The 18,968-nt window shown below is 44.1% G+C and overlaps 1 protein-coding gene across 1 annotated transcript in view; it reads right to left on the bottom strand.

Annotated features, from left to right (window-relative positions):
- The window catches only part of DNAJC1 (DnaJ heat shock protein family (Hsp40) member C1), a 129,032-nt gene that overhangs the window by 18,089 nt on the left and 91,975 nt on the right, over positions 1-18,968 (bottom strand). The window contains exon 9 of the mRNA XM_075315572.1: positions 1,517-1,636. Within this exon, the coding sequence (XP_075171687.1) occupies positions 1,517-1,636 (120 nt within the window). The remainder of the gene's footprint in view (positions 1-1,516; positions 1,637-18,968) is intronic.

Here is an 18,968-nt window from a genome sequence, read left to right as displayed (position 1 = left end):
AGGAACTACCATTACAGCAATCACAATCTGGTTTATTTTCATAATTTAGGGCAACGCACACAATTAACCCTTTCCGGAAATAAAATAGTATGAAACTATTATGTGTCCAAGTGAAGCGACACTAAATGATCAAAAAAAAAAAGGTGCAAATATACAAACAGCAAGTCTGCAAATAGGAGAATCACTTATTTGTAGGATGAAATATCTGGAAGGGGATATGATGGCGCTTCATATCTTACTTTATTGTCAAATTATGAAAAGAAAGAAAATAAAAATAGTTACAGTCCTGTCGGCCAGCTGCTGCGTACTACAAGTCTTTGGCAATTAGCAGATTGAATGATTGTGAATGTTTCTGTGTAACACCATCTGTACTAGAGATATATTGTCCAATAGGTGGTATTGGAATAATATTTGGTAACCTAACAGCAGCAGCCTCAAATTTTAGCTTGTATATACGCAGAGCTGATTATTACTTTCCAGGACTCATAGGCTCTAATAGTGGGTACGGGAAGCACTACTCACAGGCTTCAATAGTGGATACGGGAAGCAGGACTCACAGGCTCTAATAGTGGGAACGGGAAGCAGGACTCACAGGCTCTAATAGTGGGTACGGGAAGCAGGACTCACAGGCTTCAATAGTGGATACGGGAAGCAGGACTCACAGGCTCTAATACTGGGAGCGGGAAGCAGGACTCACAGGCTCTAATAGTGGGTACAGGAACCAGGACTCACAGGCTCCAATAGTGGGTACACGAAGCAGGACTCTCAGGCTCAATGGGTACGGGAAGCAGGACTCACAGGCTCAATGGGTACGGGAAGCAGGACTCACAGGCTCAATAATGGGTACGGGAAGCAGGACTCACAGGCTTCAATAGTGGATACAGGAAGCAGGACTTACAGGCTCTAATACTGGGAGCAGGAAGCAGGACTCACAGGCTCTAATAGTGGGTACAGGAACCAGGACTCACAGGCTCCAATAGTGGGTACACGAAGCAGGACACAAGATTTTTTGTTGGCTGATGAAGGAGGACTCACAGGCATAATAAATTAACATATGATAGTAGTGAAACGATATTAATGGTTTTCTACATAGACAATTTTTCCCGTTTTCACTCAATTAAGGAAAACTACATCTGAAGGATCCAAGCGTTTCATTACCAGCCATAGCTCAAAATACTGAAGACTGAAGAGATATTGAAGGAACCTGGGCAGTCCCTGAAGGAGTTACTATGAGCAGTATAATGGCGCTGTTTTACTGTGCTCGGGTTACAGTAGCCTAACCCTGTGAGCGGTGAAATCCCCGGTACAGCTGATCAGTTACAGCTGTTAATTGTACAGCAGAGGACGTGCGCACATCTGCTTCTCGCTGCAGTTAATGGTTCACTTCCAGGACCTAAAAGGATTGTGGTCACTTTGAATAGACAGTGTCAGGCTTCACTCCCGGCTGGTCGGCCGCCTCTGCCTGTCTTGCTTGGTTTATCACTTGCTGCAGAACGTAAACTGAAATAGAACTCACATCTGCCACCGATCGACCCAATTCGTGTGCAATCTTCTCCCACCGGCCCGGGGTCCCCCCTGGGAACTTGGCCATGTTCCTCGTCAGCAGGCTCACATCCTCTTCTGACCATTCAGGGGACTGCAAGAGAAAGACAAGACAATCCGGCCATTAATACAAGTGTACTCACTGGTGTGGAATTGGGGGAGAACGAGATTTTTTTGGTTCCGCAAATAAAAAAAAAAGAAAAATTTGGTGACGATCTTGCAATACAATCGGAGGACATTGCGTAGAAAGAGAAACATACTAATGATGCACAGATACAAACGGCACATTTGATGTGTGCAACGTATATACTGTTTCCGTGCCAGCACCAAGGGCTCATCCCCCTGGAACCAGCAGCACTGATCTAGTCATGCCAAGCTGAAGGCAGGCTAAACATGGTGACCAATGTGAGGATCGCCCAAGGGCTCACGAACATCTGGAGCCATCCGTGTGTTATTTGCTGATGCTGCAGAGCTGATGTTAAAGGGAGTCTCCCATCAGTAAACGCTTTACGAATGTGCCTGCTGGAAAAATCCATTGGTGCTGGAAAAATTTCATTGGTGCAGTGCCTGCTGGAAAAATCCATTGGTCATCCCCTGGCTTTGCTTTGGTAACCTCAAAAAAAAACTAGGCAGCTGGCAAGTGAAAGGCAGCATTAACACTGCTGCTAATCACATCATGATGGGTCCGAAAAGAGTCAAAAAAGTGCAGAAAAATTAAAAACTTTACTGGCGTATTAAAACAGAGCAATGGAGTAGTGGCATCGCAAGCTGACGCATTTCGTTACGACTAAGCCTTTGCTTGAAACGCGTACATTTGCAATGCCACTACTCGATTGTTCTATTTTAATATGCCAATAAAGTTTTTAATTCTTCAAAACAATTTTTGCCACTTTTTTTTTTGTCTCTTTTCGGACTTTATTATTGTCGCTCGAGGTAGCGATGGGAGGGTGGCGTTTATTACTAAGAGACTTCTCCATTGATTATTTCAAGATTTCACACTTTATAATGGAAGAACGGCTCAAATCCGCAAGATAAGAGCCCTCCCCACCCCCGAAAGATGGGAGCCCACCGCCCCTTCCCCCCACAGGGCAGGGCAGGATGGGAGCGAACGGGAGCCCACGCCCCTTCCCCTCGCAGGGCAGGATGGGAGCCCAAGACCAACCCCCCCCCCCGCAGGGCAGGACGGGAGCCCACACCCCTTCCCCCCCGCAGGGCAGGATGGGAGCCCATGCCCCTTCCCCCCGCAGGGCAGGACGGGAGCCCACGCCCCTTCCCCCCGCAGGGCAGGATGGGAGCCCACGCCCCTTCCTCCCGCAGGGCAGGACGGGAGCCCACGCCCCTTCCCCCGCAAGGCAGGACGGGAGCCCACACCCCTTCCCCCGCAAAACAGGACGGGAGCCCACGCCCCTTCCCCCCGCAGGACAGGAGCCCACGCCCCTTTCCCCCGCAGGACAGGACGGAAGCCCATGCCCTTCCTCCTGCACTGGACGGGGAGCCCACCCCCTGCACAGGACGGGAGCCCATGCCCTTCCCCCCTGCACTGGACGGGGAGCCCACCCCCTGCACAGGACGGGGAGCCTACACACTGCACCGGTCGGCGAGCTCACCCCCACACAGGACGGCGAGCCCCCCTCCCACGCAGAACAGCACCATGGGAGGATCCACTTACGCCTCTTTAAGAGACAACCCTTTTAATTCTGCAGACTGGCTTAACATAATGTAGTAATAAGTGCAAAGATTGCCTGCAGTCCCATGTAAAATCTAAATAAAATCCTAAATGACAAACTAAGCTCAACTACCTCTCTATAATTATTTCCAATTCATATTTTTTTTGCCTGGCAGCTGTAACATTATATGACACCCCCTTCAGCGCCCCATATGTGTCTGAGGGGACAGTAAAGGCAGATATTGAAGAGCATAACCTTTACAGATAAATACCTCCTCTAATCACCTTTCCTGATAATGAACAGCCATGCATCAAGCACTTTCATTACGGAGCCATCAGCACGGCACAACAGTCAGAGGTGAGTGACCCCAGGGACTATCTCCCAAGCTGCAGCAAAGCTTCTCCCTGACACTAATCCTCCCTGTCATTCTCCCACCACACTGACATCCGCCTGCCGCACTGCGAGCTTAACGGGCCCTTCCTGACTTCTTTCACCATCTCCCCTAATCAATGGTTCAGCCGTGCTCTTTTCACCATGTCCAAATGGCAGCTTCACTCATAATCAAAGTGCACTGCCCCTGGTAAAGGGCTTCCCGAAAGGCTGCACCATTTGCATTCATTTGCAAAGCAAACTACTTTTCTTCACTTTGTTCTGCTATCAGCAATGCTCCCTGAAGCAGATGAATTAGCATAAACACAACCTGCCACTGAAGAGTCAGTAAATAATGGCCAATCGCAGGCAGGATTGTATCAATCATTCGGTTTCGGGGCCACGTGATCCTTTGTTCGTTTTATTTAGGAAAAAAAAGATCTAAACCTCAGATCTATTGAGTTATTGGGCTGCTGGCCTCATAGATCGCCTATACATCACATCCACAGTGAGAGCATAGGATGTTACATTCATTTATACGCTGCATTTATTTGTATTTTGTTATTATCCTTTTTTTTTTTCATACTTCTGACCAAAAGCTTTAGGGTAAGTTCACACAGTGCGTTTTTGCGCATTTTTCGGGTGCGTTTTTGGCCTAAAAACTGCATGACTTTGCTTCCCCAGCAAAGTCTATGAGTTTTTATTTTTGCTGTCCGCACACAACTTTTTTTAAGCTGCGTTTTTGAGCTTAAAAAAAAAAAAAATGGACATGTCAATTCTTTCCTGCATTTTTCTGAGTTTTCCCTCCATGCAATGCACTGGAAAAACGCAGAGATCAAAAACGCAGCAAAACACAGCCAAAAATGCACCAAATCGCGGTAAAAACGCATGCGGTTTTTTTTGCCGCGGTTGCGTTTTTAGCGGCCAAAAACGCACAAAAACGCAGCGTCAAAAAAACGCAGCGTGTGCACATAGCCTTAAACTAAGGCGAGGTGCACACCGCGTCTGTGGCCACTATACGGCGCAGGCATTCAGGAGGTATGTAAGTGACACTGAGCATATATATGATAGATGGAGGCAAAAAATAAATAAATCGCTGTATACTTGAAGTAATAACTGTCACGCTAGATACGGGAAACTACCGAGCGAACAGCGAAAGGGAAGGGAAACCCTGTATCTAAGAACAGGGAAGATTGTGACCCCTGACCGAACCTACTGCTGGTCCCTGGGGTCCCTCACCGGCCTAGATAGGTTCTGCATCTATGCGCCGTGCCGGATACCTGATCCTAGATATCCCTAGTGCTGGGCCCTAAATAGGGAACGGATGAGATGAGCGCTTCATGAACCCCACTAAAGAAGACAACAAGGAGGATGCACAGGGGGAAAATGCATGAACTACTTATCTATAGATGACAAAGGTAGACGCTCAGCAGAGCTTTCAGCCTTCCAGCAATGACACCACGGAGAAGTACAAACCACCTGCTTGCACCCAGGGCTTGAATGAACTAAAACTATCACCAGCACCAGTCCAAGGAAGAAAGGAGTATTTACGCACCAAGAGATTGCAGATGGTCAGCAGCTGGGTGGAAGGTGAGCTCCTGCAGGATCCAAAAAGGAGAGATCAATCCAGCAGGAAAGCTACCTATACCAATGAATACTGGCAGCAGGAACAATGGAAAGTCAGGGAACATTCTGCGCAGTCAAACACTGTGACCTTCTATTGCCAGAAACCACATGACTGTCTGTCATACCCAAGACAATAGGTTTCATTGCAGTGGCCCTCTGTATAGAAAAGTGCATAGACAGAGCCCAGAAAAATAAAGTTTTAGCCTCCGTGTGCCAAATGGGAACGTTACTGTATACAAGAAAAGCTCCTGCTATACACTGTAAGTGCACAGACCTAGTCTAAGTAATCCCAGCCTTACTTATCTTTACCCTGGCCTCCAGTGATAATGCATCGACACACAAATGACCGCTACAGCCAATCACAAATTGCAGTCTGCAGATGATAGCGTCAAATGTTCATCACTGGAGGGGAGAATACAAAAGCCAGAGGAGGATTTGGAATATGGTGAAAATCAGGATTATAAGCCTTTAGTAAAAAATAAAAAAAATAATAATAAGGCAATGGACCAACTTTTTAAAGGGAATATGGCAACAAGTTTTTGCTATGAAATCTTATAGCAACATGATGTAGGGGCAGAGACCCTGATTCCAGCGATATGTCACTTACTGGGCTGTCTGATGCAGTTTTGTTAGAATTCCGTTTTTTTCTGATGTAGATGTAGTAGAGCTCAGAATGTAGGGACATGTATAACCCTGCCCACGCCCCTAATTGGCAGCTTACAATCAGTGGTGGGGGAAAAGTTACACAGTAGGAATGTCTTGCCTAGTCTTACGGTGATACGCTCCTGCTGATAAAACACTGATTGTATTGAAACTACAGCAAACTACTGAGCAAGTGACACATCCCGGGAATGAATTACTACAATTATTAACAAACATAAAACAGAGTTTAGTAAACACAAATTCTTTAGTTTTTACATGCCGATGACAGAAGTGTGGATAATAGTAAGTCATCTATGGCCAGGTAACAAGGAAAGTTAAAGAGAACCATTAACCATGCTGTACCAAAAAGGAAAGATTTTTGCAGAAGGAATCCTATTGATTTCAAAATGATCACCTATCCTGTGTATATTTTAAGTTTCTCGTCCCTGAAATATCCCTTTGACTTATGTATGATCATTGGAAGCCATAGACTAACACAGTGTCTTGTAGATACATTCATGTGATTTGCACTTTCCAATTTGTCAGTGTCTCACTATAAATATGAAATAGAATTTTAGAAAAAAAATTTGTAAAAACTTTGCAAATTAAAATATATAACAACATGGAAGTATCAAGGCAAAAATTGCATGTGTGACGACGCCTTTACTGCAAGCACAGCTCTTAACTAGGACACTGGGGAGGAAAAAATGCACAAAAGACAAGCAGGAAGCAGACAAAGCGCTGGAGGATCTGCTCAGCCCCCGCACTGTATCCTTAGATAGGACGGAGCCCACTGTGACCGGACCAGTGCCGCCACCACTAGGGTGGCCCCGGTGTGAATGTTTTAATATGGAGCCAACTGTAGCTGTAATTTCAATGAATGTATAAGCATACTGCTCCGTCATTTAGAAACATGTGCGTCCAATATTACTGAAACATTGGGAGAAGAATTCATCAGTACAGCAGTGCAATGGGGGACACCACATGGGGAGCGGGCAGCTGTCGCAGCTTCGCCAGCATTCACATTCTGCATAAGGCTCCAGCGCGCAGATCGAACCTCCACGCTGAATACTAAATGAAAGTTCAGCACGGACTGGGCTGCCCCGAAAAATAAAAAATTCATATCATGTCCCGGCTACAGTTATAAGAAAATAAGACGCACATAATGGACGCAGTTTAACGGGAGGAACATGGCTGGAACAGAGATTTCAAAATCAGCAACGTTTAATTGCCATCTGTTCGGGACCTGCCATTACCTGTGCTGGCCTTTGTGTGTCTGTGTGTGGGAGTATCCACAGAATATATTACAGGCTCACCACAAGCAAAAAAAAAGCCGTCATAGAGGAGGTATTTCCAATACAACATTATGACGGATCCCAACTATTCTCAACAGGGAAAACCCAATATGAACATTGCTTCTTTCCACTCATGTACCCAAAATTATCACATTTTATGTAGATTATAAAAAAAAAAATCTATGGACCGGAGTGGCACCGAAATATTTTTTTTTTTTTTTACATTTAACCCTTCCTCCACGAGCAATTCTGGGTGTATATTGCTAGTCCCTGCCTAACTGTCCCTGTATACACTAGCATGGATAAAGAGATCTTTAGAAAAAGTATTTCTAAAGATCCTTTATGATATGCTAATGAGCGCAGGGACTAGTCCCAAGGGCATGATTTCCCCTGGCTAGTCGGCCCCTTAGCATGTAAGCCTCTGTAGGTGTGCTAACATGCTAATGAATATGCAGTGTCAGAGGCATGGTCGCAGTCACCTCTCCACCGCCATCGCATCCGAGTCCTGGATTTCGGCTCAGTGCACATGATCCCGGACTTTAGGTCACGTGCACTATGAAGCTGGGTGTAGTAGTCTTGCCTTCAAACCCATGTAGTGTGCATGACCGATAGTCTGGGATCATGCGCACTGAGCCGAAACCCAGGACTCTAATGCGATGGCACCAGAGCGTTGAGCGCAACCATGCCTCTGACGCTGCTCATTCATTAGCATGTTAGCAAGTAAGCACTCCCCTGAGGGCGTACTAAGGGGCTAACTAGCATGGGGAAATCACGCCCTTGTGACTAGTCCCTGCGCTCATTAGCACACGATAAAAGATCTTTAAAATACTTTTTCTAGAGATCTTTTTATGTACGCTACTAGACACAGGGACGATTAGGCAGGGATTAGCAATATACACCTAGAACTGTTTGTGGGTCTGAGTGCATATTGCACCTGGCAGGAGGTTCCCTTTAATTAAAAAAAAGGGAGAGAACCGGTCACAGATCTCCTGTTGAGCCTGCCTCCAAAGCTTATTATAAATGAAAGAGGGCATTACCAATGTGACATATAAATCATGAGAGCAGACTGTCAGTCATTACATGTCTCACACTGGTAACAAGTCCATTCATTTATAATAATCTTTGGAGGCAGATTCTCAGGGAGATCTATATCCTATATAAAGCCCATACACCTTAAAGGCTTATTTACATATTAAGAAAACTGTGGATTTCTCTGGAATAAGACATCAAATCGCAGATATAAAGGTATCACTTTGTTCGACTTTCTATGACCAACATGCCCATGCATGTCAATCCTACTGACACATTCCCTTTAAAGTCATATAATTGCCTAAAATTAATTTTTGCAATTGGGTTTCATTCATTTTTTTCTATTGATTGGCCATTACAGGTTTTATTTGTTTCCATGCACATCGTTGACTGCAGAATGAGTAAGTTAAGACTCCATCAGCGACTGGACTCCATCAGCGACTGGACTCCATCAGCGACTGGACTCCATCAGCGACTGGACTCCATCAGCGACTGGACTCCATCAGCGACTGGACTCCATCAGCGACTGGACTCCATCAGCGACTGGACTCCATCAGCGACTGGACTCCATCAGCGACTGGACTCCATCAGCGACTGGACTCCATCAGCGACTGGACTCCATCAGCGACTGGACTCCATCAGCGACTGGACTCCATCAGCGACTGGACTCCATCAGCGACTGGACTCCATCAGCGACTGGACTCCATCAGCGACTGGACTCCATCAGCGACTGGACTCCATCAGCGACTGGACTCCATCAGCGACTGGACTCCATCAGCGACTGGACTCCATCAGCGACTGGACTCCATCAGCGACTGGACTCCATCAGCGACTGGACTCCATCAGCGACTGGACTCCATCAGCGACTGGACTCCATCAGCGACTGGACTCCATCAGCGACTGGACTCCATCAGCGACTGGACTCCATCAGCGACTGGACTCCATCAGCGACTGGACTCCATCAGCGACTGGACTCCATCAGCGACTGGACTCCATCAGCGACTGGACTCCATCAGCGACTGGACTCCATCAGCGACTGGACTCCATCAGCGACTGGACTCCATCAGCGACTGGACTCCATCAGCGACTGGACTCCATCAGCGACTGGACTCCATCAGCGACTGGACTCCATCAGCGACTGGACTCCATGAGCAGCGGCATTTGACTGGAACGTGTTCTTGGACAGCGATTCCGGTTCCAACAGTGAGACCTGCAACTAATGGTCATGTTTGACCTGTCCTATGGATATGCCATAAACGTCCAGGATGGGATTAGCCTTTTAAGCTCTGTTTTCCATCATCCAGAAATATTCTTTATTTATGCAATTTACTTACTCCTGCCACTTTTGTGGTCCAGTCCCTGTAGAAATCAGGACTGTTGGAAAGTATGCAATAAGTGCTATAAAACGGATGTTAAAGGGGTGTAAGAAAATATTGGATTTTGGCACGGTTTCTGGACTTGACTGCTGAGTTTACAAAAAGGTGTAAAAAAAAAAAAATCCAGGACAATTTTGTAGTGGTGATTTCTTAGTATGAATGGTTTCCGTCTACAGGAACGAGTGCAAGACTCAGCGCAGGTGGATCAGTAAAGTCAGAAATTCCTTACAGTCCAGAGTGCGCAAACATTGTATCATTCGCCAGCTGTAACATTGGAGGCCACCGGCCCCGCTGCCAGTGCACGGGACGTATCGACATCTGCGTACAAGGAGGAGCGGCATGGCTTTATCAAGGAGTTCTCCTTAAAGGAGTTCCAAGGCCACTAAATCCTTCAGATTTCAACATCTAATTCCTGTGACACACTTTGAAGGTTTTGTTCAAAGAGTATTTGATCTGGACTGTCTCCGCTCACAATCATTAACCATTTACTCATCAGTCACCAGGAGAGGTTAGAAGAGGCTTTAACTTATTAGGCGGCCATCGTTACAATGAAGAATGGAGTCACTTCAGTCCGGACAACAGAGGGGGGGAGGGGGGTTCATCGTAAAAAGACTTTTCATATTCTAGCAAATCATTAAATAGAAAAAGGTTACAAGAAAAAAAAAAAAGCAGCAGATTTATGCAAGGAAAGAGTCATACGCCCAAATGTCACAATACAACCCGCGGTCTGTGCACATGTAAATACCCTTTAGTGCACGTGCACCTGACAGCTTTTACACTCTTATGAACTAGATGAATTTTTCAAGCAGAAGACGCTTCCGGTAATTCAGGCTTTTTTTTTAAAATTAGTTTCCAAATCTTTTTTCCAGCTGTTCTGGAGCCTTTTTCGATGGTTTTTGTAGGTTTTTTTTGCCATTGAATAATGAAGATACCACTAGCATTTATTTATTTATTTATTTTTTAAGCAAATATTATGGCCAAATGATCCCCAATCGGGAGGTTGTTAACACGTCCCTGCTGCTGCCAACAATGACCCACTTAAAAGATTTGATCGACTGACGAACAAGCAGCAGCCGATCGTTGCACTCTTTACAGAGGGCAATGATCGGGGGAGAGGAGCCTGCCCATATTCAATGTATAGTTACATGGAACCTTCCTCGTAGGGTTGGATGCTGCACAGAGCCTTACTGACTCTGCAAATCATTGTGAGGACGTTGTGAGGCACAACCGAGGGAACTGAAAGTCCCCGAGGAGTCCCGGTACTGTGAAAAAAAGCGGAGGTGTCCTTTATGGGCCTGATTCATTATTGTATTTGCACTTTGTCTGTATTTTTATTGTTTGATTTTTCTTTTAGTTTGCCCCATGTTTCCATTTAGTCTATTTTATGTGTTTGCCTGTTTTTTGTTTTCATTCTTTTCTTTGTGTTTATTGGACACATTGGGCAGGGTTTGCGTTTCCCAGACGTTTTTGCCTTCATTTTGGAAAGTTGCAAAATTTGTTGCAACTGTATTCTAGTATATTCCTGGAGCAATTTTAGGTAGGTGTAAAATTCTTGCACAAATCTTTGTGACATTTTAAAAAGGAACATATATGGATTTTAGCACAAAAAAATCCTAAAGATAGTGATGTGATGAGCAAATACTAAATATCGGGGTTCGGTATAGTCGTACCGGATACCTAGTACTATTCAGTATTCGTCACGAGTAACGAGTCTAATGCAAGTGAATGGGGAACTCGAGCATTTTTCTTGAAGAATTCTCAGAAACATATTTGGGTTTCCCATTGACTTGCATTAGGTTCGTTATCCGTGACGAATACTGGAATGGTACTAGGTATTCGGTACAAATAACCCGAATATTTAGTATTTGCTCAATAAATAAAGATAAAATAAAACAGCATTTTTGTTTTTTGAGCAAAATTAATGAGCCTAGTGTGCCAAATGAATGATGAATTTTGCACAAAAAAGTCAGCAAAAACATTAAATCAGAAAAAAAAGTCACAAAAAAAAACAAATATTGCAAATGATGAATGCCCTATGGCTACAGGTTTTCCCACAAATCAGATGAATGGGGTTTTTTTTAAAGTCCAGAACATAATGTCTAAAATCCCTTAGACACGTAGGTCAGCCAAGCCCGCTGTCTGTGAGATGGATACACTTGGACTCGTGAGACATTTTGTTCTACATCATCAGGATTATATCGCCATTCTCACATGGTAAACACATCAGTCTCATCAGGTCTAACACACCTATTTAATAATACATGCCGTGTGCATTGTGAAACCTGGTGACAGATCTACTTTAAGAATGAAGCTGTGTATAATGTAGATTGTAGGCCCATTGCACGCCCTGGATTTCCGCAGTATGCGGTGCTCTCTGAGCTGGGGGTTCATATGGACTATGTGTAATGCACTTTTGGCATATGGCTTTAATAACCAAACTACTGTGGATTTTTAATGGCTAGGAAAGTAAATGCCGCATAATGCAAGTCACTGCAACTCAACCCTTTTACTACTCAGCCAAAAACAACCAAACTTTACAGTATATAAAATGTCCACGAGTGCAGGGGAGAAAACATAATTAAATGCTACAAAAGTTTTATATCTTTATAAATATCAAATTAAAATGGAGTCCAAATTGGAAGTGAAAAAGAATGCTGTTATTCTGTGCAGATTCACTTCAGAATATAGTTAGTAAAAGATACATTTCTCCATCCTACAGTCTCCACTAGAGGGAGCTCACAACAATGTTTTATTGAGTTTAAAGGGAACATGCTATCAGATAATTGGTAAGAAAGATTTTGTAGGTGATATAACACACAAAAGAACATGCAGCCCACACGCACATTCATCCCGCTTCCAGTCTCATGCAGATTTGGGGAAAAAAAATAAAATTAAATTTATATATATCACACACACACACGACGCCCCTATATATATGGACATGTATAAGCACCAAAACAGCACATATTATTTTGCAAACACGAACATACCATACTCCGATACATCCAAAAAGCGGAGTTATTTACAAAAGCTCTAATTTCATACAATATATAAGACTCTCTATGCTATGCTTTTATTATAATTAAATATTTCTGAATCCATTTTTTATGTTAAACATTTGTTTACATTTTTTTTAATAAATGAAAATGTTTCGATAAATTTTTTAAATACTAGACTTATCGTTCATGTTCTGAATAGAAGACTTTTCAACAGTGTCGTTTTTCACAGTCAGGGCAACAATTTCAGGTACCACTTCTAAATACAGTATATAACACAGGATCCACCATTCACAATAGATGTCACAGCTCACATCCTCCTGTACAATGGCAGATAACACTTATATATACAGGAAATAAGACAGGAGCCAACATTCACAATAGCTGATGTCACAGCTCACCTCCTCCCCTCCTCTACAATGATTTATAAACCTCTATATATAGTAGATAAACCGGTATCCACCACTCACAATAAGTGCTGTCACAGCCCACCTCCTCCTCCTGTACAATGACCAATAATTCCTCTATATAGAGTAGATAACACAGGATCCACCATTTACAGTAGATAATGTCAGAGCTCACCTCCTCCTCCTGTACAATGACCGATAACTCCTCTATATAGAGTAGATAACACAAGATGCACCATTTACAATAGGTAACTTCACAGCTCACCTCCTCCTGTACGACTGATTACTGTATAGTAAAGTTGAGAATACGGTATCCACTACAAACAATAGGCGAAGTCAAAGCTCACCTCCTCCTCCTCCTGTACAATGACGGATACCTCCTCTATATACAGTAGATAACATGGCATCCATCATTCACAATAGGTGATGTCACAGCTCACCTCTTCCCCCTCCTGTACAATGACTGATAACCCTCTATATATAGTAGTTAACACAGAAACCACCAATCACAATAGGCGTTATCAATGCTCACTTCCTCCTATCCATGCATAAGGGCCTTTGCACAAATACTTCTACTGCTGTCAATAAGGTAGCAGCCAGTCTACTGACAGGATAACTTCCAAACTTGTTGCAACCCCTTTAAGCAATTGGTCACTTTCTCATCACAGAATGCATAAACTGAATGCAGTGAGCGCCCTCTATTGGTGGCTGTAGGTAGCCACTGATTTTTTTTTTTTTTAAAGGGGTTGTCCTGTCTTTGCATTAAATTTACTGATGGGAGTGATGGTAGCAAATTAATAAAATCAGGCACTCATCTGCTGTAGCCCACCATAGACCGAACACAGGACACAGCGGTCATTTGTGTCTGGATAGGAAAAAGTGCAATCTCATCTTCGGTCACCTGTACACTGAGGCCTGTGTTTGGCTGCAGCGGTCAAGGGACATGAACAGTATGTCCGCAGATGTAGAGTCCTTTACCTGCCCTGTCACACACAAAGCCTGTGGAAAAGCATGGCTCCGCTTACCTCATCACCCAAAACAAAAGGTAAAGCGGCCTTTGGTGAAGATACCAGTCTTATATGGCCAGGAACCGTCTGTAATTTGTCACTAGAGTTGGTGCGAATCAATTCACTGGACCCGGTCAACCGGGCAGGTGTGAATTGGCACCACGTGAACCGCCTCTTACCTGACAGCACTTCTGACTCCTATTTCGTTTAGCCGCTATAGTGCAACATCTTTGTGTCTTGATGCCCATATGTCGTCGTGCCAGGCTTGTTAGTCAAAAGGCAAGCTGCAGATGCCTTTAGGAATGAGGCAATGCCCAGGGCTCCCATTCAAATGACACAAATTACTGGATTGGGTTCAGCCAACTGAATCGCAGCTACTGTACAGATTTTGATTCGGTGGAATTCTGCCAGCACTATAGGTTCTGGAACTTTCTTACCTAATTTCCTAACAGGCATTGCTCCTGCTATTGTCTAGGATTTCCAGTTGTGTACTGGAGGCCAAGTCTGATATTTCTCTAGGCAGGACCAAAAAAATAAAAAATAGAGCCCAACCCCCATTTCCTGTATGCTGCTGGAGATGGATTACACTTGACAACAGGCAGCAGCTTACACAGAAGGGAGATGATCACAGGCCAGCACTTTGGAGTGATCTGTGGGGGGAGGACATACTTTTTGATACAGTTATCTGCTGTTAGTGTGATAGTCAATCTATGAGGTGGGACTGTCAAAATTCGGGGAGAGACCTTAACATTTTATTTTAGGGAATGGCCTTACTCCTAAGGCTAGTTTCACACTTGCGTTGAACGGCATCCGTTGCATTGCGTTGTGTGACGGATGCAACGGATGAGTAGCATATAATGGCACAACGGATGGAACGGATCGTATAAAACAACGGAAAGCTTTTTGTTAAAATTTTTTCTTTTCTTCTTTACAGTTTTACCGGCAGCAGACTATTGTGAATGATCAGCTGATCACCCGGTGGCCGGGCACTCAGCAGGTCGCTCTCACATGCCGGCGGCCGGGCGCTCAGCTGATCGCTCTCACATGCCGGCGGCCGGGCGCTCAGCTGAGCGCTCTCACATGCCGGAGGCCGGGCGCTCAGCTGAGCGCTCTCACATGCCGGAGGCCGGGCGCTCAGCTGAGCGCTCTCACATGCCGGAGGCCGGGCGCTCAGCTGAGCGCTCTCACATGCCGGAGGCCGGGCGCTCAGCTGAGCGCTCTCACATGCCGGCGGCCGGGCGCTCAGCTGAACGCTCTCACATGCCAGCGGCCGGGCGCTCAGCTGAAAGCTCTCACATGCCGGCTGCTGGGCGCTCAGCTGAACGTTCGGCCACCGAGAGACAAAATAAAGTTTATGTGATTTATAAAAAAAAAAAGAAAAAAAAAAGAGCATGCGCAGTGAAATGCTACGGATTGCGCTGCTCAAAAAACGTTACATGCTGCGTTCCTTCCGCCCGACGCGTCAAAATAATGACGCTGCGTTGTCCAGCGGATGCTACGCTGACACTTACGTTACAGTGCGTCGTCCATACAAGTCTATGGAGAATACCGCAGTGCGTTAACGGACTGCGCTATTCTCCATAGTGACGGACTGCGCTGAACGCAAGTGTGAAAGTACCCTAAAAAGAAATATATCTGTAGAGCTGTAGTTAGCAGTCTTCAGGAGACCTGCTGATTGATGCCCTCAACGTTCGCGTGTCTGCACATGAGCCGGCACGTCCTACATATAAATATCCATCCACTGAATGTCACATCTGGATTTCCAAGTACGACCCGTGCTATAAACAGCAATACGAAAAATAAAATTCAATTACATAATGTAAAAAAAAAAAATAAGTAGAAAAAAAAAAAGTGAACCAACGACAGAGGACATGCAGGAATTCGGCATAATCAGATAGTGATTGATGGAAGACAGAAGGGGCTTATATACGGTAAAGACGACGCTGGAAGATCAAGGGAACAATTGGTAATATGAGCTTGACAAAAGAGCTAATCTTCAGAAAATAGCGAAAAAGAAGAGTAGGTTAGGGGGTCACTACAATGCTGAAATTAAAGGAAGATGAGTGATATGCAAAAGGCCCCTTGTTTAAAGTTCTTATAGGAATGAAAATAATTACGCTAGACATTGGAAATCATCGCAGGACACCAAACAGATGAAAGCTTACAATAAAGCGGCAAGTCTGGGTCGGTTGGGGTTAACTTCATTTGAGAATGAAATCTTAACACATTCACACAAGGAAAATGAGAATCAGAGAAACACAAACTGTTAAATTGTATCTGAGGGATAGAGATTAAATTCCTGTATAAAAAGGATCCAATAATCCAGAAAGAGACTCTTTTGTAGTATTTAAAAAGGAATCTATCATCAGGTTTTTCCCTTATGAGCTGCGGCCACCACCAGAGATCCCTTATATACAGCATTCCAGAATACTGTATATAAGAGCGCAGGCCGCTCTGTAGAATGTAAAAAAAAAAAAAATCACCATTATAATACTCAGCTAGGGGGCGGTCTGGTTTGATGTGTGTCTCTGCTCTGGGGTCCGGCGCCTCCTCCATTTTCTGTGATCCCGTCCTTCTCAGCCCCGTGTGGATGACGCTTCCTACGTCATCCACACAGAGTCCGCCATTGCATTCCTGCGCATGCGCACTTCGATCTGCCCTGAGTGTGCAGGCGCGAGGAAAGGTGAAAGAGCGTCCGCACACTACAACATTTTGGGCAAATCAAAGTGCGCAGGAGCACAATGGAGTCCTACGTCATCCACACAGGGCTGAGAAGGAGGACGGCGACTGCACAGGATAGAGGCGCCGCCGGACCCAAGACCAGCGACGCCCGACCTGATCGTCTCCCCCAGCTGAGTATAAAAAAAAAAAAAAAAAGAAGATATTTTTTACGTTATACAGAGCGACCTGGGTTCTTATATACTGTATTCTAGAATGCTGTATATAAGGGTTTACCGGTGCTAGCTGCAACTCATAAGGGAAAGACCTGGTGACAGGTTCCCTTTAGAGGATCACCAAGCCAAAAAGATGAACAAAAAAGTAAACATCCCGAAAATGTCTCCTGTAAAGAAGACATATCATCAGGTCACAAATGACCATTTTTTTTTATCCCTGCTACTCTTAAGCATTTATTTTTAAATCTGCCATATGATTCCAGAGATACGGGCCTTTTTATTTGATGCTTGGCTCACTGGATCCTCTGGGGCGTGGCTCAGTGGATCCTCTGGGGCATGTATTTAGGCTGTTCTACTTAATTACCCTTTGAACCGCGCCCAAATACAAAAGGCCATATCTTTGGAACTGCAAGCTGGGTTGAAAAAAAACAAAAAAAAAACACGAACACTCGGTATCTGTGGGAATAGGATAAGAACAAAAATAATGATTTCTGACCTGGTGACAAGTCTTTTTAAAATTACCTCCACAATCTTGTCTTACAATTAAGACTAAGCAACATATAAAGACGTTTTGTCTTAGCAGCTAACCTTGCCCCTACTCTTTCTCTTCAGTGACATCTGTGTGGCTGTAAGACAACTGCCTGCAGCAGAAACCTCCCCCCTCTACTTGGTCAGCTTAGGGACAAAATTAGGCCCTAACCTCTATACTAAAGGGGCGTAACTTCAGTCAACCACCGGCAGGAGATTAACCCCTTTGTTCCCTGAAAGACTTCTACTGACTAAAGTTGCATTCACACTGCACGTGTGACTGGGTCACCCTAGGAACGCTCCTTTCCCGATAGTAATGCAGTGTAGACAGGTTACCCAATGAACAAGCAAAATGATCTTTTGTTCTTTTGGCTTGCTTAAAACACTAGAAGTCCTAGGAATTTCGAGCTACATAGGGTTCCAATGGTAGAAATGTTAAATGACCCCTCTCTGGGACTTCTAGTGTTAAGACATCATTACTCTCAGCAGCACTTCAAGCTTCTGAGCATTACGGCAGTTTTTGCGCATAGAACAATATACTACTGCTTGTCCTGTGCGCATTTAATGCATGGTCGACCTGAGCAAACGGGCTAATAAACGAATGATCGGTGGAGGTCTAATGCCGTAATGCCGACCAATGTACACACAGATGGACTTTCAGGATCATACAGAAAATACTGCAGACAACAAATAGCGAGGGCGAGTATATTTTCAGTTTAATTTAAGTTTTATCTAAGTTTTTGGTTGTCTACTAGTGGGTGAAATAGGAGTAGGGGGAAAAGGGAAAAAAAAAAAGAACTTTCCTGACGCTCATTTACATATCCAAGTGACTTCTATACTTTTCCATAAACAACTAATAATTGAGGAAATCTGATAATTGGTTGCTTATCTACTTCAATTGCCTATGGATTAAAAGGACTTTAGCTGTGTAAGTGGATAAAGTATAAAATTAAGCAAAAAAATAATCAAAAGTGCCCCATTCTGTCAGCTGGAGAGGGGGGGCGGGATTTCAGCGGTCAGAACACAGATGTAAAAGTTCTCACCTATTTCATATATAGATGATACTTTCTTGTAACCAGATTACCATTTTTAAAGTGCTCTCGTTCCATGACTGATGTACTTTGGATTACCCCAAATAATATTTTTGCAATGCGAACGGTAGAAAATCCATGCCACATAAAAGTATGCAGAAAGCTCCCCCTAGTGGTGGCTGCAGGGAGTCAACATGTTATAATCAAATCGAAGTCTATGCAGAGAATACAGGGAGAAATAACAACTAATACTAAGGATCTGATCAGTGAACAATTTTGGACTGAAATAAATAAAAAAAGAATTAAAAAAATAATTTTTTTATTACAAGATGGTTATAGATGTACCAAACCTCAGATTTGAGTGTGGAAGCAAATATTAAATAGCACAAGTAGTGAAAAACATAGTAGGAAAAAAAATATACAATTGGCATGGTAACCTGTCCTACCACAAAACGAGATGAGCTCATGGTTAAAGTGATCCATGCAATTAAGGAACCAAGCGCTTTCCTAAGGGAATAATAGAAATGTCTTAGCATAAGCCGTAATACGCCATCAGCGC

This window comes from Anomaloglossus baeobatrachus, chromosome 6, assembly GCF_048569485.1.
Source record: "Anomaloglossus baeobatrachus isolate aAnoBae1 chromosome 6, aAnoBae1.hap1, whole genome shotgun sequence".
NCBI classification, from domain to species: Eukaryota; Metazoa; Chordata; class Amphibia; order Anura; family Aromobatidae; genus Anomaloglossus; species Anomaloglossus baeobatrachus.
This window is presented reverse-complemented; position numbering and strand designations above follow the sequence as displayed.